This window comes from Netta rufina (genome assembly GCF_964035555.1).
Source record: "Netta rufina genome assembly, chromosome: 7".
In the NCBI taxonomy this organism is placed as follows: domain Eukaryota; kingdom Metazoa; phylum Chordata; class Aves; order Anseriformes; family Anatidae; genus Netta; species Netta rufina.
In genome coordinates, this window is record NC_140130.1 from 37676226 (window position 1) to 37701016 (window position 24791).

The window sequence follows — 24791 nt, forward strand, 5'->3', positions numbered from 1 at the left end:
TACCTACTAAAAATTGTCATACACCATGCTTTTTTACATAAGAGCTTTCTTCACAAAACAAGAAAATTCAAAGTATCCTAGATGCTGGCATTATTTGTACAAGCATTTTGGAAGATCATGATAATGCATGTAAGCAGCTTAACTGTCAGATGACATCCTATCCTCCCTGGATCTATAATAAAGCTACTTGGGTGGTTGGGCACTGGAACAGGCTCCCCAAGGAAGTGGTCAAGGAACCGAGCCTGCTGGAGTTCAAGAAGCATTTGGAGAATGCTCTCAGACACATGATCTTATTTTTATGTTTATCTATTTATTTATTGGGTGGTCCTTTGGGGACCCAGGAGTTGGACTCAATGATCCTTGTTGGTCCCTTCCAACTCAGATATTCTATGATTCTGTGATTTGACTTTTTTAATCTATATGGTTGGAAATTAAATTCCTACTTTAAACTACTAGTCTAGATTGCTTAGTCCTCTATAAATAGAGACAGAGGATCAGGGGTTCAAATGAATCTGGAAGACTGAAAATATGAAAGAGCCACTTTATTGTACTTTTGGAGTGGTCTTCTATATTGCGTCCAGTGAATGTGATATAACAGAAATTTCTAAATATTTAAACATATGAAAGCATCCAGAGAAAGTTCCTCGCATGTACAATAACAACACTTCTGATCTTGCCTAAAGCATAGAAACACGTATTAATCTGAGAAGATGAACGTATTTCATTAGAGTTATCTAGAGTAGATGAAAAAATATCACCAAAAAAAAATAATACTGGATGCTGCACAACTTCTGCAATGCCACCCATAGCATTAAGACTGTTTATATGAAGATTTGTGGCATTACTATTATCAAGTATAGATTTAGTGCTTTCGAAGATTTACTCATATTTAACATATAATAATAATCCTATGATTTTTGCTATAATGCTCAATTAGCCATTTAAATTGTGCATTCATATCAATGAGAAATCAAATACACTTGTTTGATTTGAAATGCTGTAGCAATGAAAAAGCGATTGAAGAATAATATTTAATGAAAACTGCCTGTCTATAATTTTTTTTCTTAACATGTAACAAACAAATCAACACTTTAATTTATTTTAACTACATCAGATGATTCCATTTAGTTGAATCATAGCCACTTTAAATCCATCTAAGTGACAGTCTAAGTCCCCTCCCTCAGAACTGTCACCAATGTCTTCAGTGTGTATTCTGATGCTAGTGAGATTCTTTAACTAATTAAAAATACAAAATTTTAGAAACACAAAAAAATCACAAGAAAAGAATGACTGCATTCCAAAGAAAAAATGGGCCACTGTTTTTATCCTTAAATGTCTGTTCCCTATTTACCTGAGAGAAATAATTTTCTTGTTTAATCCTAAACCTGAGAAAATATACTAATTATAGCATAAAATTGGAAACAGTAAAGACATAGCTAAACTGTCAAATGAGTAGTTGATACCGCAGTAACACTGACAGTTAAAAATATAATGGCCACATTATAACTTAATATCATATAATCTCACCTGCCAGATACGGATAACACAAGCATATGCCATCAAACAATGTTGCTGATGAAAAGGAGAACTATGACCAGAAACTACAGCCATTAAAGTCTGTGCTCTAAACAAAGCTTCCAATTGTTTAATATTAGTCAAATTTTCCAAATTGATTTGGGGCATGACATCATTTCTTCCAACATCTATCTTCAGATTTTCCATAGGCAATAATTTTTTAATAGATTTTTTTTCTGTTAAAAACGAAAAAATAACATGCCTATATTTGTATCTATAATAGTATTTTTAAAATTATTCAAAAGTTAAATTTCTAAATTACAAATAAAATCAGAAAAAAAAAGGAAAATCATCTACTGAATATGTTCTTCTCATGGTAATGTAATGCTACTTGTACTGTGTTTTAAATTAATAGTGTAACAATTATGCATATTAAATGACAGAAGTTCAACACTGAAATGAAATACACAACAGACACTTTAACTATGTCTTATATGTCTTATTTAACAGGACACAGTTCCTGCCAGATAACCTACGTGGCTCCTCTCCCTGGGGTCACAGCTCCTGCCAGGAGCCTGCTCCTGTGCAGGCTCTCCACAGACTGCAGCTGCCTGCAGGGCACTTCCACCTCCTCTGGAAGCTGCAGAGTAGATATCTGTTCCAGTGTGGTCCTCCATAGGCTACAGGGGCAAAACCTGCTTCACTACTGGCCTGCAGGGGAATCTCTGCTCCAGTATGTGGAGCATCTCCTCCTCCTCCTTCTCTGACTTTTTAGCATCTACAAAGTTTTTTTCTCTCACATTTTTCTTACTGCAGTCTCTCACAGCTGCCACACAGAGGTGTGTTTTTTTTTTTAACCCTCTCCTATCTTATGCAGAGGAGCAAACAGCATTCTTCATTGTCTCAGCTCTGGACAGTAGTGGATACCTTTTGGAGCCAGCTGGAACTGGCTCTATCTGACACAGGGCAGCACTCGGTCTCTTCTCTAACAGGCCGCCCCTGCAACAACCTACCTCCCTCCCTGCCCCAACCATAAGCATTTTGTGATTTGGTGATGAGCGTAGATCTTTATGACACAACACAGAATTCACAGGTGCTTTTAAAATATCCTTGAACAAATGACAGTGCATTCTGGAGAAAGTACTGCCATGCTGCTGCCATTCTTTGTTTGCTAACTAAGTTATAAATTTAAATTGTCCCTTGCATTTGTTACTGGGAAATTTATTTGAATAATACACACATTTACATACCTTCTTCTTGAGAAGATTGCATAGAAAATTTCATATGTAGCAAGAGACCTACTGCCCAATCCAGAGGTTTAATAACATCATTAAGGGGAAACTGGTTACAGTATAACCATTCAGCAAATTCCATCAGGTAATCAACTTTCTGCCATTCATTTTCTTGTTTCTATGAAAGTGATAAAGGAAGAGTTAGTTTACATCTGGTGGTGTAAACCACTGAACTGATATTCAAAAGTTCAATATAGTCTTAATGGAAGCAAAAAAATAATTTGTCACTGAGCAGTTTCATTTGAATCACATAATCAGAGAGATATATAAAACAGAAAGCAACAGAAAACTCTATCAGTTTATTCTTTGCTTTGTCAAAATTTATTGCAATTAGCTATTCTTAGACTTTTTCTTTGTCAGGACTCAGCTGAACTCTTATGCCCTACCAGAAGTCAACCATACACACTCTTTTGAGGTTCCACAGGGCTTCATTTTAGGGCCAATTCTCTTGTGTTTTTATAAATGATCTGGATGCAGGACTCAAATGGATAATAATTATGCAGATTACACTAAGTTAGCAGGAGCTGTTGACTCCTATGAGGATAGAGAGGACTTGCAAAAAGATCTTGACAAATTGGAGGGCTGGGCAATCACCAACCACATGAAGTTCAATGAGAGCAAGTGGCAGATTCTGTACCTCAGATGGGGCAACCAACCCTGGTTATATGTAGAGACCAGGGGGACAAGAGGCTGGAGAGCAGCCCCACAGAAAGGGATCCAGGGATTCTGGTCAACAGCAAGTTGAATGTGAGTCAACAGTTTGCCCTGGAAGCCAAAAGGGTCAACCATGTCCTGGGGTACATCAAGCATTGCATTGCTAGAGGGTCAAGGGTAGTATTTGTTCCGCTATACTCTACACTAGTGCAGCTCAGCTTGAGTACTGCATGCAGTTTTGGGTACAACAAAGTAAGTAGAGCATAAAACTATTAGAGAGTGTCTGAAGGAGAGCAACAAAGCTGATGAAAAGTCCAGAAGGGAAGTGATATGAGAAGTGGCTGAGGTCACTTGATATACATGTATGTTCAGCTTAGAGAAGAGGAGACTGAAGTGCAGGAGTGGGAGCAGTGGAAAAGGCGCTGATATCCTCTCTGGTGACCAGTGGTAAGACCCAAGGGAATAGCATGAAACTACATCAGGAAAGACAGATTGGATATCAGGAAAAGGTTCCTCATTGAGAAGGTGCTTGTGCACTGAAGTCAAGGCACTGAGCCTGAGAGAGTTCAAGAGGTGTTCGGAAAACGTTGTCAAATATATAATTACTAGTTTAATAGTTAGGTAGCCCTGCATGGAGCCAGGAGTGGGACTCGATGGTCCTTGTAGTTTCCCTTCTCACTAAGGATATTCTATGATTCTCCAACTGAAAAGCAATTTCAAATTTACAAGAAACAATGATCATATATATGGCTTATCTACTCCTTAAATTCTATACTTCTCAATACTTGCTATCTCATTAAACACTTTAAAAACATATTTTTATCAGTATTGGAACTGATAGTAAAAATTCACAAACCTGCAAAGCATTGATTGCATTTTTAAAACAGTTTAACTGTTCAACAATACTTCTGGAAACTGTTACCATATGACGCCAAATACGGGACACATTATCTTCACTTTCACCTGCAAATTTCTGAATTTCCATCATGAAATTACATCCCAATCTTGCCTTCACTGTAGCCAAATGTTTAAAAATCAGACTAGAAAAGGACAAAAAGAATTGCACATTAATTGCATCTGTATCTGTAAAGTAACTTGAAGTGGAATAGATATAGTAGTTCAGTGTAGTGCAGAGATGTGTAAGTTCATAAACTAATATAAAAGGGCATAAATCTTTGAACTCATGTAAAACTATATATAAACAGTAGCCTAGATAATTTAGTTTCCATTTTACATTACGTGTGTTTACAGCTAGAAAAATTATAACTTCAGCTACATTTCGTACTCCTATTTTCTTGGGAAAATTAGATAGTACCTGTATTCAAGTTTTAGAAAACGACATGTACAAATGTTATGAAAAGATTAATGATAAGAAACACTGCCAACATAAGTCTTTTCACTGAAAATACACACATGTGTTTTCTGTTATAAGAATTGCCCGGCTGACCAAAAGGTAGTCATGATTTTATTCTGCCAATGCAAAATAGAAAAATAGTAAAAACAGAACTCAGAGTTTTAGAGTTCTCAAGAACCCAAATGCTTATTTTAATAAAAATAAATAAATAACTTACAGCCTGTGTCTTGTCTGAGGCAAAGCCTGAATAGCTTCATTCAGGACTTTTAATGCTTTTTCCCAATCAGATTTATCAGCATATATGTGGAATAATAACCCATATAAAGAGGTCCTTAATGTCAGATCTTCATCAGCACCTTTGAAGTATATTCAAGTCATTTATTACTATACTGCAGAATTAGAACAATGCTATTACAAAATACAGGTTTTTGTTAGTTTGTTTTTAATTATCATATCAAAACAAGAAAGAACGTGCCTGGCAGAAAGCATCCATCTGATAATCCACTACTTTGAAAATCCTTTGTGAGCCACTGATGCAAAGGCAATGTATCGTTTTTCTCCTAAAAAGACAGTAGGAACAATGAATGCCCTTTATATTTTGGTACATATCTCAAGTAAGCAAACAACCACTGCCTTGCTGGGCTAAACCAAAAGTTATCTTCAGGTATACATGTATGCTTCTCTAGATATGTGAACCAATTTAAAAACTGCTTAGAGTTAGCCTGATCAAGGATCACTGGATACCAGTTCCTGCCTCTTACAGCAGTTACTATAACATATAAAGAAGAATTAGTAACTCTGGAAATAATCAAATACAGAACTTATTTGAAATATTTTTGTCCAAATAATATCAGAAAATCCTATATAGTCTAATTCACAAGAATTACTATTCTTTACAGATATAAAAAGTCTGGGCTCTCTGTGACTGTACACTTCCATTATCTAAATAAAGGTCTTGACTTTTCATATATCTTATTAAGGGTTTGTTCTGAAAATATCCTGTAGCAGCAAGTTATTTATATATACATAATGAAGTATTCCTTCTTACTGGTTTTTTTTTTTTTTTTTTTTTTTTTTACTCTGCAAATAAGTAGACCTTTAGAAATGTCCCTATGAGAAATCACAGTGTTAGATATCCATGCATCATTGGCAAAGTTCCTTTAATTTTACGATCTTCATGTCACTGTATTTCCTCGCACACAGAGTCCTCGCAAATTCTGTCTCCTACACGCTCAAGCAGACCAGTCACCATCTCTGATTATTAGTGATTTATACATGGCTTGAGGAGAAAGGAAAAATAAGTTTTCTATTATTATACTACAGTACTAGATGATCTGAGATGCAGGCTGAGATGTCACATTGGTACCACTGAACTTGAATGCAAAAGTTATTAATAAAACCTTCAAGGTCTAATTCTGCGACCACTGAAATGCATGGGGAAACTCACATCAGCTTCATTGACATTTAAATCAAATCTAGAAAGAGAGAAATGGATCAGCTCTGGGAATTTTGAAGTAAGAACAGTTGTAGATGTGTAGGGATGTTTCAGCAGGAAAAGAAATTTCATGTGATGAGATTTGTTAAAAAATAATTTTGCAGGTAATTTGAATCTGCAGGTGTGAGGAACCTTAATTTAATTCCAACTTTTATGAGTTTGTCTTTTAAGGCCTATTATCATTCTTACTGGAAGTGACAGATTTTTTCTGTCACTTTATCTTTTTTTGATTATTTTCTAAGCATTCCCTTTTGTGAGCCTCACAAAGTGCAACACTACACACATCCAGACCGTAAATTATTTTGAAGAAAACAGCTGCAAGTTTGTCAATTGCCTAGAACCAGAAGAATCACCAAATGGAAAACAAGTATGTGATTCCTTGTTGTGTCTGAATGTGTGCTGTGCAAATGAAGATTAGAAAGCATTTACGTGTTTATGACAAGACCTTTTCCTTTTAGGAAAGATATCTTGAAGTATGCACACAGCTTCAGAACAAAGCAAAACTTTTCTTTATCATCAGTACCAATCACTAAACACATGCATAGTTAACAATATTTATTAGCTATTCTTACCTGTTTATTTTCAGATTCTGCTTTCATTATATTCTTAAGAATTATTTCAGTAGGTTCTTTAAACTGTTCTCTGTCATGTGGAAAACCTAGCAAAGGTAAACATGCGTTCCAAAAGTGTCTCGCTGCAAACATTACAAGGGAATAATTTCCAGCTTCACCTGCATATCTGAAGAAAACAAATTACAGCTTAACGAAGGAAAAAACCTCACCGGTGGTACATATAACAAAGATACAGGATTTTACTTCCGCAAACATCATCTGTGGTTTACCTTATCTAGACAACACTGTATCTCAGCAATGAGGGTATTCATACAAAATATATTTTCTATTTTTATATACAAAACACCTCCATACATCCAACAGAAGGAATATTAAACAAGTGTTTGTACTGTATTCCTGTGTAACTTTAACTGAAGTGAGACCTAATTTTAAAAGTTAGTAGAAACCTACGTGAGAGGTTCTTCGGAATAACCTACTTTTTTTTTTCTTTTCTTCCTATTATGTTAATTTCTCGTTATAAAAGCATCACACACACACAAAAAATAAACAAACAAACAAACACAACTCTTCATTCCTATGGATTTTGCAAAGTACAGAATCACTGTAAAATATAAATATACTTCAAATGCCTCTACTTGCATGCAAATTGTTTTGAGCACATTCCATGCAAATGTTACTTTTAATTAATAAAATATAATAATTTTCCAGACTGTAATACAACAGTAACACACATGAGTGAGCAAAATCTTTAGAATTTAGCTAAAAATTATGGATTGGTATTAAAAAAATCAACTAATTAATACTCTTACTATTTTCATAGAATTATAAAATATCCTGAGTTGGAAAGGACCCACAAGGATCATCGAGTCCAACTCCTGGCACCACACAGGAGCACCCAAAAATTCAGACCATATGTCTAAGAGCACAGTCCAAACACTTCTTAAAGCCTGACAGGCTTGGTGCCGTGACTACGTCCCTGGTGAGCCTGTTCCAGTGCACGACCATCCTCTCAGTGAAGAACCATTTTCTGATATCCAGCCTGAACCTCCCCTGTCGCAGCTTAATCATTTTTGAATCAGGCAATCTGTCATTTTCTCCCAAAATTTCACAATGTTTAGACTCTATCTGCTCACATGCTGTATATATTAACACTAGACTTACTAAGTTTTTGCTCACCACTTTGTGTCCCTTTTGACATTTGTTGAGCTATTTGTATATGTCCACTCCCCAAAAAAAGTGCTTGTCATGGTATGTAAATTGAAAAAATATGGATTTGTCTGTTCACAACACAACATAACTGTAGAGTTCTGCTACGCTGGCCTTTCCAACTTCTTTCATCACTCTCTTTTTAATTATTAAGGAAAAAAAATGATACTGCTAAGGGCTTCACATCAGCCATCACATTTTCATCCTCTAACAGTTTCAATTGCCTACTTTTTTGCTTTTTTTTTTTTTTTTTCCCAAAAAGCAAAGAATTTAAAAATCAGGCATTATCCATCTGTGTATCACCTTCTTCCTATTTATTACTTAAAGCAATCTTTCCACTTCGGTTTCTAAACTGATAAAATTTATTTTAAATTTACCAAACTGCTAAATTCTGTCAAATCTTTTGTTAAGCATTTCAACTCTCAACTATTTTGATTTTTTATCAGTCTTGGGAAAGAATGGTGATCCCCAAATCTATAAATCAATTTTTTTGTCTGCTTTGTATTAGTCCCCTCTTAAAACAAAACCTACCTGGCACTCTGAGCAAAGGCTTTTGATGCGGCTATACGCAAATGTTTTTGTCCAGCCAAATTTTCCATTATACTCTTTCCTTGGATACAGGCAGCAATACTCAACATTTCTTGCCTCGCTGTGTTATCAGGTCTGAATAAAGACAAGTAACTCAAAATGTGCTAGTCTTACAGTCTAAGAACACACCAGTTCCCATTAATAATGCTTTCAAGTTGTTACTAGAGAGATGTTAGTAGCTTTGAAAATTAAAAAGGCTTCTAATGACTTTTTTCCTACAATCAGAAAATATTTGAAAAATCTGAACACTCTGTGAACAGGTATCAGAAATAAAGTATCTTTTTTACAGTTCTAATGAAAATAAATGTGAACTAAGATTTGAAAAATATTTTACCTACTTCTAGTGACCAAAGAAAATAGATTTGTGATTCTCTCCCCATTATTCACCATTGTACATCAAACAATATAAAAATATTAAATCAGAATGAAATTTACATAGCAAGTAATTAAAAACAGAAATTGGGAAAATCAGACAATTTTAAATACTTTTTTTTTTTTCTTGGAATTGGTCTCTCTTATGTCTGGTAAAGTACGGACAGGGTTCTAGAGAAATTGACTTGGATCATACTCTTCTACATTTAAAAGTAAGGAGCAGAGATTTCAATTCCATCAGTTAACTAGTTAAAAAAAAAATAAAATAACAAAGCAATAATAAAAATTATCTGATATACTTGAATAGAAGTGGTTTTGAAAGAAAATAATACAATAATGTAACACAATATGGAAGATTTTTAAAAGAAAAAAGAAAAAAAAAAAAGAAAAAAAAAAAAGAAAAAAGAAAGAAAGGGGAGAATTCACCTTTACTAAACTGGCATTTCTCATTTCTAGTTGGCTTAGTTCCTACTGCGCTGTGAAGGCTATTATGCAGTTATGATTTGTGTCCACAAGAGGACACCAGTGTTCTACAGTACAAGTTAACAACAACAACAAAAAAGTAGGTGTCTAAGCCTTCTTTGTCCTTAAGTTGTGCTTTAACGTGAAAAGAATGAAGACGTTCATCTTCCATTTTTCTGGAGATAATATTGACAACCCACAACTCAACTTCTTGGTCAAAGAAGGAAACATTTTACATTTTAACATTCACCAGTTTCAGATTGCTAAATATTCATTATTTTCTCTATATAATATTTTAAAATTATATGTTCCATATTTTAAGATGTTTTGGAGAGAAAAACTGGTTTTAAATGTTCTTCTCCCATGAAATAAACAACCATTAATTTCAAAGAGCACCATTGTTTCCCGGACATCTTCACAGAGAGAAAAATGAACACATAAGTATATTCAAAGTATTTATCATATTCATTTCAAACTTCCTGCATTCTGATTTTTTTTTTTTTTTAATAATTGCTGTCAATTCCCTCTTGTTTTGATGAAATTACATTCTGTTTTTTGGGGGGTAAAATCGTATATAAGCAGAAGGATCTAAGGACTCCACCAACAGATCCTCCTAGATAGGAAACCTTTTTTCTTTTTTCCTTTTATTCCCCACAAGATCAAAGCTTTAAATTAACAGTCCAGTAAGACTCTGGGCTTTTTAAGAAATGAATTACACTCCTATTGCTCCCACATACAGAATTTATAAGGGAAGCCTGCTACCTGGGGATACCTGACACCAGAAATTAGAAAACAGTAGCTGTTATCACCTGTTATCACTCACAGCATCTTCTTACATGAACCGTGTAGACCCTTCATGCATTATCAGAAGCAATTTTCATCAATGTATTAGAATAAGTTACTTTCTGCTTGGAAACTACAAAAGCACGAAAAGACTGTGACTGCCACAAACCAATTTCAGAAAAGCACTGCTCATCAGGAAGACACTCAAACACAAATGTATAACCTGTTGAGTCACTTGGATTACAAAATTCACTTATCTTCCTGAACTGAGTCCAGAGACACAATCTGGATCTCACACCATCTTCTACTCAGGCTACATTGTAGAGTTAAAACATTATCTGTAGTACTTAAGTAATTGCTAATGACAAAATCAGGAGTGGTAGGAAAATTTCACTTTCTGTACAGTTTCTTTGTAAATAAATAGATAAATAAATTCTCTCAATTTTGATTAAGTAGTCAGATGCATTTTCCCTATATACTCATTCTTCAAAATTTATATCAAGTATACCACATTATAATGCAAAATTCAATGTACTTACATTTCATATTTCTTGGTATCGCTATTGTGAAAAAAATTATTAACTGACTGCAATATCCTTTGGGAACAAGTCATCACTATTTCGTAGTCTTGTAATACATATGCAAAATATGTAAGTCGTGTCAGTGTCTGCAATTCTACTAATGAATCTGACCAGCTGCATTCTAAAGCCAATTTCACTAACTGGAAAAAAAAAAAAAAAAAAAAGTAAAAGTAAAACAAAAATAAATCTTGTGTTTCTGCCATGCCCTTTTCATACATAAAACTTACTTATCCTCACACCAACTTACTCATATACAATCAGATTACATTCTTCCAGATGTACTTTTCATACAACCCACCTTGGCATGGAACAAGTAAACAATAAAACAATCTAGAAAACCAAAGATTTACAAGAAAAATCAAAATAGGCAATAGACATATAATCAACATTTATGCTGCAGTAAATATTGTAAAAGCAAATGTAAACCCAGCTATAAATATGCTGAATACCACTGAAATAATAGCTAAAGCTAGCTAATAGTATTTGGCAGAAATCTGCAGACCAATTGGAATTGCATACCTATATCTTTATAAGGACCGATATCCTGGTCTTTAGAGAGAAGCATTTCTACAGTAGTGTTGGACAATGTCATCAGATTCCTAGCTATCAGAGGAAATACGCCTTAGTCTTTTAAGAAACCCATTTATAACAGGAAGTATAAATGATTAGGTGTAGTAATCAGACAGGTAAGACATCAGCTCATAGTTTTGAAAATGAATGATTTAAACATTTTTATACTACCTTCATTCCTCCAGACTGGTAATCAACAGAAGAGGAAAATTGTGGCACTGTTCAGCATCAGCAATCATGTTAAGACCAATCAAAAGCAAGTGTTTTAATGAACTATGCTAGTAATCTAGCTCTGTCTCATATAAGTCTTACAATAAAGCCACCTAATTCTTTAAATAACAGGTAGTTCTACCCCATAACTGCCAAAAGGAAATTCACAATAACATGAAGTTCTCTGTTGAAATTTGGAATGCTCCCAATACAAACCCTAAGATAAGACTTCATCTTCTCAATAAAATAAAATAAAAGTCCCAAATATGGTTCTGTACAGAATGCATCTGAACCCATTATGTTCATCAGGTTGTTATGATAATAACCTGTTAGAGCAACGTAGGAATAATTGTAATACTGGTTTTTAATGCTTTTTCTTTTTTGTATAAATGAAAATAGTTACATTTTTTCTACCTGTTGTAATTACTCAATCTCTTGAAAACTTTGAAAGTAAATAATAAAAAGTTTCAACATAATATGTATAAATAATATATATTATGTATGTACTTCATATATGTAACAGTATAATAGAAGTTTCAAATTGAATTTTGTCTGTATTCAAAACCAAAACTGAAATCACATGCTCTTTCTCAAAAAACAGAGCTAATAAAATAAAAGGAAATACCTGAGATAAAGCAGGAACTGTGAAATCCATGAGACCCAAGCCAGTACATGAATACATTTCTAGACCAACAAGAATTCTTGCAATAGGATTTTGTGCTTCATCACTACTCTGAGCAGAAATTAAAAATTATTTATTTATTTATTTATTTTTACTACCATTGTTAATGCTGAACTACTACAGTATCACCAAAAATACAGCAACAATATAATTAATCCACATTCCATACTCCGGTATTATAGACATATTTAAAATTAAAAGATTGGAATATATTATTATTTTTCAAGTTACTGAATCGATAGTCTCCATATAAAGAGTTCATACTAAATGTTAATATAAACATAGCTGATATTTCAGCTACAGGCAAAAATTTTCTGTCACATCAAATTAAAATATATACAAGAAAGACACACAGATAATTTAATCATTATTAAATAAAATTAAGCATTTAATATTAATTTTTCAAAGAAAAAATTAACTTATTGTAGGATTTCAGAGAAATAATACCTCCTCCTCAGTCCAAAGTTTATGTCCTATCTGTTGCTGATTTAACTGTTTTACTTTCACCCATGTAGCAATGATCTGTTGTTTTACAGCAACAGGTACTGTTTCATTTGGTATGGTTCCACTTGTCACATTTAGAGCAAACTCACAAATCTAAACAGCAAGAAGAAAAAAAGACTGAAACTTAAGGCAAATTTGAACAGCTCTTTTTATGGAAAATGTTATCCATTAGTTATTTTACAATTTCTGTGCATGCACCTCTAATACTAATAACATCTCCATAAATAAATCCATACAGCGAATAAAAGCTGCAGTCTTCAGATTCAATTGACAAGGAACTTCAGTGCATATTTGGGGAGAACCTGTGATGGCAGGAACCATAAAAGATGGTAGTTTTTCTGCACGAATCTCTGGAATTTAAATTTCTATGAATCATAATACATGTCAGCATATTAAAAAAAAAAAAAAAAAAAAAAAGACAAAGTGGATTTTGTACCTCTAAGGCTGCTTTGATGTCAGGAAGTCCACTGGGATCTACTGACAAAGAAGGGATAGCATTTGCTTTCTCATGTCCCTTTGCTGAAGCCTTTCTACTTTTGTCTGGTGATGCATATAACTTTTTCTCCTCAGTACGTTTTGGTTTTGGAATCCAACAGAGAATTAAGCCCCGAGCTACAGCATTACATAACATCAACAAAGTGACAGTGCTTCTGAAGAAGAAAAAAGAAAACTTAAATGCAAACTGCATCAGACCAAAATAAGTGAAACAAATAAAGTCATGAGCACTATTCAAAAATCTAGATTTTTCTTAGAAAACAAAATTATGGATTTTACAAAATTTCCCTGTTGGAAATGCAGTTAAAATGGTTAAATCTACTCTCCCTCCTCCCCCTCTCTCCAATAAAAACTTTCATATTTTATATTGCATTTTTTCAGGTCTTTCTGTGATTGAAGCTTCTATTTCTTCACAGAAAAAAGGTATCTTTTCAAATTTATTTCAGAGATGAATAAATTTAAAATCTGACTTTTTAGTAGTGAACTGTTATGTGTGAAAGTGGAAAGGGTTTCCTAATAACCTACACCAAACTCTTTACATAAAATCATTCGTTACTCTGTATTACTCCTTATGATAATCAATGTCTGAGATGGAATTACCTTTTCTTTTTTTTTTTTTTTTTTTTTTTACAGAGAACACAAACTGAATTATGATACATATTAATATAAATGCCCAAATTAATAAGTAGGTATTACCTGTTTTCCATCTCTGTACAAACTGAACTTTAGGCCTTGATATGCAATACTGTTAAAAAATCATTCTTTGCTGTTGGTCCTCTCAGTTTGTCTAGTTCTGAAGTCACTGCCAGTAAAAAAGTGCTAAAAGTTCTAGGGTTTTGTCCAACAGAACTTTGACTTGAGTATTCCTCTGGAATAGTTAATTATTCTGCCATTGCATTTGCTACAGAACAGAATTTCTCTATGAAGTCTATTTTTGCGGTCAATTATTGAACACATTCCCTTTACTTTCTTTTTTCCTCCTTTGTTTTGTATTTCAGAACTTACTGTGATTAGAAATATTTACAATAAACTATATTTACTATATAATTCAACTTCAGAGTAACTGAGAGCAAGTAAACACATTTCAAGCTCCTGCCAACAGAAAGGCTACGAAAATTTTCTTGATTCTTTCTGAGCAGGTCAACAAAATTGACACATGCACTATTTCATATGCACATGTTGCTATTCCATAATTAAGAGGAATTAACATAATTTTAACTCAGGTTAATATGGATTATAATGAACAGAAATAAATAGGATTAAAACCTCACTTTCCAACCACAAAATTTAATATAACTTCTAAAGTATTCTGTATGTGCTGACGTCCTTCTACTTCTAATAAAAGCCAGCAATAACATTCTTTCATGACATAAACTAACATTGTGAAAATATTTTTTCTGTTATAGTAACAAGACCATGTTTGTAACCAAAACTCTGAATTTACCCAGTATGCCCAACAGTCTTGACTGCTCCAAGAAGAGTCTGCAGATACGCAATAATTTCCCTCTGTCTTCCTGATGTGATAAGATGCCTATTGTAGTTTAAGATATACACCACAGCATTATGAACAATCCAGGCTTCATTCAGTTCTTCTCCTATTTCAGCTGCACGCAGGAAATTTTCCATAGCATACTGAGATAAGTAGTCTATCCATAAACTATAAAATTAGTATTAAGAAACTGTTATTCCAAAAGTACAACACTAGAAGGTATTATATCTTAAGGCTAAATATGTAAAAGTAGAACTGAATCAACAAAAAATATATATTTTTGGAAATTACTTTTCAGTTGCATTTATTACATCTCTATCCATTAACTTATAATTGGATGACAAGATGTCTCAGGAAAGTTATTAGTATCAACATCGACCAGTCTCTGATACTCAAATGCTATTAGCTTAAAAATATTGGCTCTAACGTAAATTTCACAGTTCATCCACACTTTTTAAAATGTGTGTGAATCACTGCTAGAAATCATTAAATATCTATGACAAAGCTCTACTTGAATAAAAAGTAAGACTCTAGTGTTGAATGAGGTATCTTTTTCACAGCCTCATGTCTTCTTGCACTCAAAGACATCTCCAGATGTTCTGAAATGCTAAGTCCATTTTTTATAAAATAACATTCCATAGTCAATGCAATAACATTCTTTTATGCACAAATTAATTATCAAGATATATATCACACTAGATAAAGCAATACTGAAAACACCATCTTGTATGATCAGACAGAATGACCTTGGTTAAGTCACAAATTCAAAAGAACATAAACTGACATAGGGTATTACTATGTCACCAACAGTAGACAACATAGTAGACCAAACTGATTTTTTTCCCTATGTGTTCTTAGCCTAATTGGATGAAAGAGACACTGGTACAAGTAAATTGGTCAAACTCAAAAACAGCTTCACAGCGAATTTTAGAACAGAATCTTCATCTTTGTCCCTTGTTTCTGATTGGTTTTTACTTTTTCCTATTTTACTGAGCATTTGAAGCTGACTGCGAGAAACTTCACTTCATCTTCAGACTTAATGAAGAGCCTTAGGGACACAACTCTGATAACCTGCTCTTACAGGACATGATGACCATTGTGACAACAGTTAATACTTGTACAAATGTAGTAGAGTTTAAATATCATATTTAAAATTCTCTCTCCCTCTTCCTTCACAATAAATAATACTGTGAGACCAAAAGAAAGAAACAGAAATATAAAAAGAAGGAGAAGGAGGAGAAGGAGAAGAAGGTACACTAGCTTCTGATTTCAGAGAAATAAGCATTAAATGAAAAACAAAACAAACAGTGCAGAATGAAAGCAAATTAGAGAAAAATTATTTCAAATTATTTTTTAGATTCTTCTTTTCCCACTACCATTCCTAGCTAAACATACGAAATATCTGATAACAATCAGAGAATCATTAAAGTTGGAAAAGACTTTTGAGATCATCTGGTCCAACCATCATCCTACTGCCAATGTCCCCAAGCACCAGGTCCAACCTTTCCTAGAACTCCCCCAGGAATGATGATGTCACCACTTCCCCGGGTAACCTGTTTCAATGTCTAACTACTCTTTCTGAGAAGAAAAATGATTTGTACTAAAAAGAAATAACTTAGTAAATTATCATCTGTGTTTGATAATAAAACAATTTGTTAGAGTTGGTAAGTACCTGTATGCTTTCCATTCTAGATCACTTTCAGGAAAATCTAAAACATATTCTGAAGGATGTTGGCTTTTATCTTCTGTAGGTACAGTGTGGTCATTCAGCTCAATTCCCTGCAATCTTAATAAATGAATCGTTGCCTGGAAAGATACAAAGAAATACATTTTCTACCTGTGTTATCTACGTGAAAATGGACTCTGACTTCTTATTTGTGTCTATACCTCTTGAAAAAAGAAAAAAAAACAAAATGTTGTTTTTGTTGTACATCTGAAGATGTACAGGCATACAAAACCAATTATATGAAATAATCTTCAAATTACTTATGCTTAATTTTATTAAATAAATAACTCAAATGAGAAAAAGAAAATATGCCATATATATACACACAAATATATTTATCATGCTGGAACTTTAAGGATCCTGGAACATAATGTCACATGTCAAATATTTACAACAACATCCCTTGTAAAAAAGTGTTAAAACCATATGCAGTGATACTATAGTTACTTTCACACAGTATTTTTATACAGAACTACTTCCTCTAATGTCTGTGGAGACATAAAATAATGAATCTAACTCAAAATTCTACTGCTGTAAGATGAATATCCCTAGAATTAGACATACAACCAAAGTTAAATGAAACAAATATGAGTAACGTCTGTGTAGGTTGATTACCTCTGCATTAATAAATCTTATTTCTGCTAATATTCTGAGTAAATCTCTTTCAAAAGAAAAGGATTTAGCAGGCAGTAATAACTCTCCTGGTAAGCCATCACCTTGGTCATCATCCATCATAGTTATACTAGCTTTCTTCTTCTGTGCTAAAAAAAAAAAAAAAGTTACATTATTATTAACACGTAAATCTGACAAAAATTACCTTAATTTTAGAATTTAAATATCCCTATATAATCTGAAATCCACAATAAAGCATTCACAAGCACAGATTTGAAGTTACTTCACTCAGACTACATCTCAAGTTTAATATTCAGTGATAGATCTAATTTATCAGTCTTTGTCCAATAATTTTAATCATATTTCAATATTCCAAACTAACATTTTAGTTTAAGTTGAAAATTACATGTGTTTGTTTTCTTAAAACCTACACACTGTTATTTTGAATGAAGAGCTCCTCATTCCTTGAGCAATCATACATATTCACTTCCCCAGACTAGCCATGTTTCATCTCTCATCTCTTTTTCAAACTAAAGGAAAAAAAAAAAAGTACTTATCAGGAACTGAGGGCAACCATGCACCAAAAGCATCATTAATAGGACCTGGTATATATCTGTAACACTATAGCACTTTGAATTATTTGCCTTCATTCAGGCCTGATAATACAGCAAGTCTTTTTCCAGAATCTTCATATTGCCCAAATTATCTTTGCCCTATCTTCAGTATATGTTACATACAGAGAAGACCTTCAATTTTTCTCACCCACTAATCCTAGGATTAGAAGTAGTAAAGGATGAAACAGAACACAGAAATGAATGTTGCCAACAGTCCATTGCACCTGGGTCAGGGCAATCCCAGACATGAGGGCAGACTGGGAGAAGAACTCATTGAGAGCAGCCCTGCAGCGGACTTGGGAGTTCTGGTGAAGAAAGGTTCAACATGAGCCAGCAGTGTGCACTTGCAGCCCAGAAGGCTGTGTGTGACCAGCAGGTTGATGGAGGTGATTGCCTCCCTCTACTCTGCCCTTGTGAAGCCCCACTTGAAGTACTATCTCCAGACCTGGAGCCCCAAGCACAAAAAGGATGTGGACCTGTTAGAGAAGGTCTGGAAAAGGGCCACAAAGTTGAACGGAGGACTGGAGCACCTCTCCAATGAAAAAAGGCTGGAAGACCTGGGGCTCTTCATCCTGAAGAGGAGAAGGCTCTGTAGAGACTTCATTGCGACCTTTCTATACTTAAAGAGGTCTTATAAAACAGATGGAGAAGGACTCTATTTGGGTAGACAATCTCCTCCCTCACCTCTTTTGATGCAGCCCAGGATGCAGTTGGCATTCTGGGCTGCAAGCACAAACTGCTGTCTCATGTCAAGCTTCATCCATCAGAACACCCAAGTCTTTCTCTGCTAGGCTGCTCTCAATGAGTTCATCCAGTCTGTACTCCTGTCCGGGATTGCCCCAACCCGGGTGCAGCACCTTGCACTCAGACTTGTTGAACCTCCTCAGGTTCACATGGGCCCACTGTTCTAGCTTGTCCAGGTCCCTTTAGCTGGCATCCCTTCCTTTTGTTGTATTGACTGCACCACTCCACTTGCATCTGCAAACTTGCTGAGGAACAACTAAGAACACTGATAACGATCTCAAGAACACTAAATAATGATCTTAAAGGTCTTTTCCAACCTAAATGATTCCACGATTCTATGCTTCTAAATATACATACTTTAACTAGCTCAGGCCCAAAGCTTATATTTAACAGCATCACCTCATAGCACTGTCATTGAATTATCATGAAAAGTGAAAATAATTTCCAAACCTCTCCTTCCTAAGCTTTTCTGCAGTTGTTAATTTCTGAGAGCACACATTGCCTTCTACATTTCTAAACTTCTTGAAAACAATGTGCACAATATTCATTGGAACACTATACCTTTACACTGGCTTACTCCTTCAAGTGACTCTAATAAAGGAGGAGAAAGTTCACTTTATGACACTCAAAATAATGTTTTCACTTACTTTTTTTAGGTTTTGTTGCTCTCCTAAACAAAGTGTCATCATACAGGAGACAAAATCTGCATGCTGTACGGCAGACATCCCACACTTCTTGTGTACGTGCAACTTTTGCCAAATTTGCCCAAAGTCTAATTCTATCAAAGAAAAAGCATATGTAAGATTACTTTATAACCAGAATTATCTTCCACACTTTAGAAACCACAAAAATCATGTCAGTTTTGATGGCCACCATAAATAAGATTTTAAATCTAGTAAACATTAATACGTGGAAGAGTTTTTATCAGTAACAAATATAACACTATTACTTTACTCACTTAAAAAAAATACCCTCAGCTTATCAAGATTGCAAGAAAAAATATTTTGGAGAATAGCTATACTGAAACTTTTAAAATGTGTTTGTGACATATCCCTAATTATCTATCTTATAAAAAATAAACTAAATTAAACCAAGTATTTCAAAAGCAATGCTGAGAATTTCAAAATGAGTCTTGAATACAAGTTTGGATTTCGAATTGTTTAGAAAAACACTGTTTAGATTTCATTCCAGGATTTTTTTAATGCTGCAAACAAAACAAAACAAAAAAAGAAAAACAAACAACAACAAAATTGTTTATAAAATAAACAATAAAATTATATAAACATGCTGAAAACAAAGTCACACAGAATCACAGAAAGGTTTAAGTTGGAAGAGACCTCTGGATGTTACCTGGTCCAATCCTCATGCTCTAGCAGGGACAAAGCTATGATTTTCCTACAGATCAGTATTTCTGACACTCAGAAAGGACTGTGTGGTTTATCAGAAAAGATGTAGCATGCAAAGTGGTACAAGAACCAAAAAAGACGCTTCAGCAAAGTTTCAGCTATGCATCAAGTTATTCAGCCTTAATCCACCCATTCTTCTGTGTGTCCAGTTTCTATCAACAGAATAGGTGGTAGGGGGAAGGTTGCACCAGATGATCTCGGAGGTCTTTTCCAACCTTAATGATTCTATGATAAGAAATTCCCTTATTAGACACTTCTACGCAAAAAGAAAAGAGCCACATCTTTTCTGTGGTAATTACCTCTCTTTGTCATTTTCCTTTTTTAGGTGTTTCAAATGTCCATCAACTTTGTCCACACTTTTAACATGATGTTGTGCTTTCGCACAGAGGTAACTTACTTGACTCTGACTATAACCTGAGGAAACTTACAAAGAAATAAGAATTTAATGTAATTTTTTAAGTACCAGAGTTGAAACAAATCTAAATGAAAGGTATGCATTTTGATTCACAACTACTTTCTGAAACACCTGAAATCCAGTCCTTTTTTCAATCCCTCAACCTTTCCCAAAGCCAACCAGCCAATCAAAATGAAAACAACACGCCCGACTACCATCTATTCTGTTTTTAATTTATCTGCATAGATAGTCTCCCCATATAAAAATGGATTTATGTTTTTTTAGCCCCAAGGTCTCTTTTCTGACAGGACATGCATTGCTCTAATTAAGCTTCAGTCAAAAGGAAATTGATGTAATATATGGAATGTTACATTCTGGCTGCATTTTAAGAACACTAATCCAATGAAATACGTTTTTGCTCAGTAGCAAAATTTATTCGTGTTTTTTTTTTGTTTGTTTGTTTGTTTAAATTTGAGAATAATGACTTTTTTTCTCGTAGTCAACAAGATATAGTTATCTAGGAAAAAGTATTAAACAGAAATAACCAACACAGAAAAATGACACAAGGGAGGAATGAGCTGCCCTCCTGAGGTAGAAAATTAATCCAGTGATACAGAAAAATCAAAAAGATTTTTTTTTTACTGTAATGACATAGAGGAGATGCTATTTATTAGAATACAAATAACTTGATATGATTATTTGGGAAATCAATATTCACTTGAATCTAAGCCATGATTGCTAATATTACCTAGACTAAGTTTTCTGTTTCAAATGAATACTGGCTGGATTGCTGAGATCAAAGGGTATTTGCAAATGGAGTTAAATCCAGCTGGCAGCCAAGTGGCCATAGTGGTGTTCCACAGGGGTCCGCATTAGGGCCAGTTTTGTTTAATCAATGATCTTGATGAGGGGATCATTTAATCTTGATGAGGGATAAAATTGCAGACAACACCAAGTTGGGCAGGAATGATGATCTGTGAGAAGGTAGGCAGGCTCTGCAGATGGATTTGGGTAAGCTAGATTTATGGACCACATCCATTTGTATGGCATGCAACAAGGCTAAATGCCAGGTGATGCACTTGGGTCATTACAACCCCATGCAGTGGTATAGACCTGGGGAAGAGTAGCTGGAAAGCTGCCTGGAAGAAAAGGAGTTGGGGATGTTGTGTTGGTCAATAGCCAGTTGCACATGAACCAGCCGTGTGCTCAGGTGGCCAAGAAGACCAACAGCATCCTGGCTTGTATCAGAAATAGCATGGCCAGAGGTACTATGGAAGTGACTGTCCCTCTGTACTCTGTACTTGACACACCTTGGGCTGGGCTCCTCGCTACAATAAAGATATTGAGTTTCTGGGAAGACATTCATAGAAGAACAGCAAAGCTGCTGAAGGGACTAGAAAATATTCCTGGCTTTAAAACATGAATATAACTGAAACTGCTTAGACATATTTACGTTGAAATGAGGAAGGTATAGTTTCTTATAATTTTTGTTTAAAATACTTTGCAATGCATATGACAGAACTGTTACTTAACTACACATCCAGATTGACAGACAGAAATTTTTCAGCATTAATACATGACAGCTATATCATAGAATTATATTCATTTTTCATTCTCTAATTTTTGCCACAGAATTCAGTAAACTTGTCACTCTATTTGCGCTGTAATATTCCCCACATATTGCCACTATATGTTATGTCCGTTCTTTGAGGTTGGGCAAAGCAGTAAAAGTTAAGTGTCATAATTTTAGCCACACACATACATTACCTTTAGCTTCATTTTCACTATCAAGAACCACCTGAAATAAATCAGGAGCTAGTGCAAGACCAGCATTTACCAGAAGGGATCTCTTTTGCCTCACATTATTCTTTTCCTTTCCCCTTTTAGCCTATGTAAATAAAAGAACTAAATGTTACAAGGTTCATTTAGACCTATTATAATGCTATTTACATTTTTATTACATTAATATATCTTACTTACTAAACATGTAAGAATGTAGATCATACATCATAGACTTTGGTATTTTGAGCCAATACAATATAGGAATTGTTTTTCTTAGCATATCTTAAACAACATCCTGCAGTATTATTACCCTATATACCTTATTGTATGACCTGTCTTAATGTTGTATTTCCTTAAATAAAGAACAGTATTTATTTAGAAACCAAAAATAATATATCTGTCGTGCAATAATTAGGACTCACTATGAAATATAAAAAATCCCTAGTGTACCAAGAATTAGCTTAAGTCAGAGGAAAATTAAGTGCTTTCTTTAAAAAATATTTAAATGGAATAAGCTTGTGTGAAAAAAAAATAATAAACTAGAACAAACTACACCAAAACTGTCATAACAATAATATAACAATCGTACCAGCAGCTTTCCAATACTGCTTTTTAGGTTCAATGAGCATATCTCAATTTCTGTGAATATCCCCAAATGGTGTATAGGTGAAATTTCTTTTAGCAAACTACCAAATCAGCTGCCAATATGAATTTTGTTCATGTGCTGAAGGCATCACAACAATTAGATGTAATAACTCTTGAAAATGACTACACTGTGACTTTAGATTGTATTACTGGATTTATTATCTGTATTTTCTCACATTTTAAAGTGTGATATAATACTGATTTATCTTCAGTCCAGATGGGATATTCAGCCATTTGGCCACTGCTCCTCTCATTATTTATAAAAATGTTCCACACAATGAAATTTTAATTGTTGACAATTCTGAACATGCAAAACTGTAACACTGAGTTTCTTTTTTGCAGATGAGTATTTCTGCCAAAGGATAATGCTTTTTCATTTTTTTCATAAACAGGTGGTTTGAACATAATTGGAAAAAATCCTCCATCATAACCATTAATCTTCAGAGTATGAAGCAGTGTGATGACCAGAGGGAAAATCCAGAGAGCTTTCAAGGCAACCAACTAATGTTGCTGAAAGCAAGCCCGTGTTAGCTCTACTAATATGCAGTTCTACTAAATGGCTAACTCTTCTCTGCCAGAATTTAATAAGCAAACCTATTTCAGCTACTAATCTTATTCTGTACGATTACCTGTTCAATCATCATTAGCGCCTGATCCTCTAGACGCTCAGGAGACTTATACAGCATAGCGTACAAAGAAAGACGGTTAAAATTCAATCTTAGAAGTTCTTGATACTGCCCACTGTTATCTAGATGTATAGCTTTCTGTAAATGTTGCACAGCAATCTCAATTCTATCCCCATCTTCTTCAATACGAGCAATTTCCATGTGAACTTGGCAACGTAACAAAATCAGCATGCTATGGAATAAAAATTCAAATGTAATCCGTTAAACGGAGCAAACTAAAATTGTTAGACCTAAAAATTAACCAAAAGCACAACCCAGTAATAAAAAGTGACAATAGTATGAAAATATACTCAATTTTTGACTTAATATTTCTTTCATTTTCATTATCATGTCTTTGTAACGAAATGATTATGAAAACTTGTTGTGGTTTAACCTGGCTGGCAGCTAAGCACTACATAGCCATTCACTCACCCTCCCCTGTCCCTCTGGGATGGGAGAAGAGAAACAGAAAGAAATGAAAGCCTGTGGGTTGAGATAAAGACAGTTTATTAGGACAGAAAAGAAAGGAAAATAATAACAGCGATAACAGTACTACTACTAATAGTGTGTACAAAACAAGTGATGCACAATGCAATTGCTCACCACCCACTGACCAATGCCCAGCCTATCCCCAAGCAGCCGGTCCCCCCAACCCAGTCAGCCACCCCATATTAATTGTTCAGCATGATGTGATATCATATGGGATATCCCTTTGGCCAGTTTGGGTCAGCTGTCCTGGGTCTGTCCTCTCCCAGCTCCTGCTGTACACCCAGCCTCCTCACTGGCAGGGCACTGAGAGAAGCTGAAAAGCCCTTGGCTTAGTGTAAGCACTGCTCTGCAACAATTAAAACATCACTGTGGTATCAACATTATTCTCATCCTAAATCCCAAGCACAGCAACATACCAGCTACAAGGAGAAAAATTAACTCTATCCTAGCCAACACTAGGACAAAACTCAACTGCATTTTACTTGTTAATGCCGCATGAGAAAACACAGCCAAAAGGAAGCGACACATCTTGTAAACTGACTGATCTTTGTGTTTTAGTAGAATTCTTCCTTAATACCACACTTCCCATTCAGAAATGCCCAATTTGGTTGACAGATGAAGTGACTGGATTTTTAACCTGCTTAACTTCTAGCAAGGGCGTGATTGACACTTTTGATAATACTTCACACTCTAGTGATAACATATAAGTAGAAGCTTCTAAAAATCTAGTCCTGATTGCAGTTTCTTACCACTTTTATAAATGCAGCTCATGACAGGTTTACATACTCACTGCAGTCACTGCCCTTGCCCAGACTGCTGAAAACCACTCCATGAAGTCAATACATTTTCACTGAAAACTGCATGCTCCCCAGACTTGGGTACATTACACT

The 24791-nt window shown here is 34.5% G+C and overlaps 1 protein-coding gene across 1 annotated transcript in view; it reads right to left on the bottom strand.

The window, feature by feature from the left end:
- Nucleotides 1-24791, bottom strand: part of CFAP46 (cilia and flagella associated protein 46) — a gene marked incomplete at both ends in the record, with an annotated part of 79277 nt that overhangs the window by 38874 nt on the left and 15612 nt on the right. Inside the window, 18 exons of the mRNA XM_084290582.1 lie at nucleotides 1528-1751; nucleotides 2766-2925; nucleotides 4318-4501; nucleotides 5033-5171; nucleotides 5291-5375; nucleotides 6883-7048; nucleotides 8620-8751; nucleotides 10833-11014; nucleotides 12280-12387; nucleotides 12784-12933; nucleotides 13277-13490; nucleotides 14780-14992; nucleotides 16497-16630; nucleotides 17166-17311; nucleotides 19168-19298; nucleotides 20226-20349; nucleotides 22088-22208; nucleotides 23377-23605. Coding sequence (XP_084146708.1) covers nucleotides 1528-1751; nucleotides 2766-2925; nucleotides 4318-4501; nucleotides 5033-5171; nucleotides 5291-5375; nucleotides 6883-7048; nucleotides 8620-8751; nucleotides 10833-11014; nucleotides 12280-12387; nucleotides 12784-12933; nucleotides 13277-13490; nucleotides 14780-14992; nucleotides 16497-16630; nucleotides 17166-17311; nucleotides 19168-19298; nucleotides 20226-20349; nucleotides 22088-22208; nucleotides 23377-23605 — 2842 coding nt within the window. The remainder of the gene's footprint in view (nucleotides 1-1527; nucleotides 1752-2765; nucleotides 2926-4317; nucleotides 4502-5032; nucleotides 5172-5290; nucleotides 5376-6882; nucleotides 7049-8619; nucleotides 8752-10832; nucleotides 11015-12279; nucleotides 12388-12783; nucleotides 12934-13276; nucleotides 13491-14779; nucleotides 14993-16496; nucleotides 16631-17165; nucleotides 17312-19167; nucleotides 19299-20225; nucleotides 20350-22087; nucleotides 22209-23376; nucleotides 23606-24791) is intronic.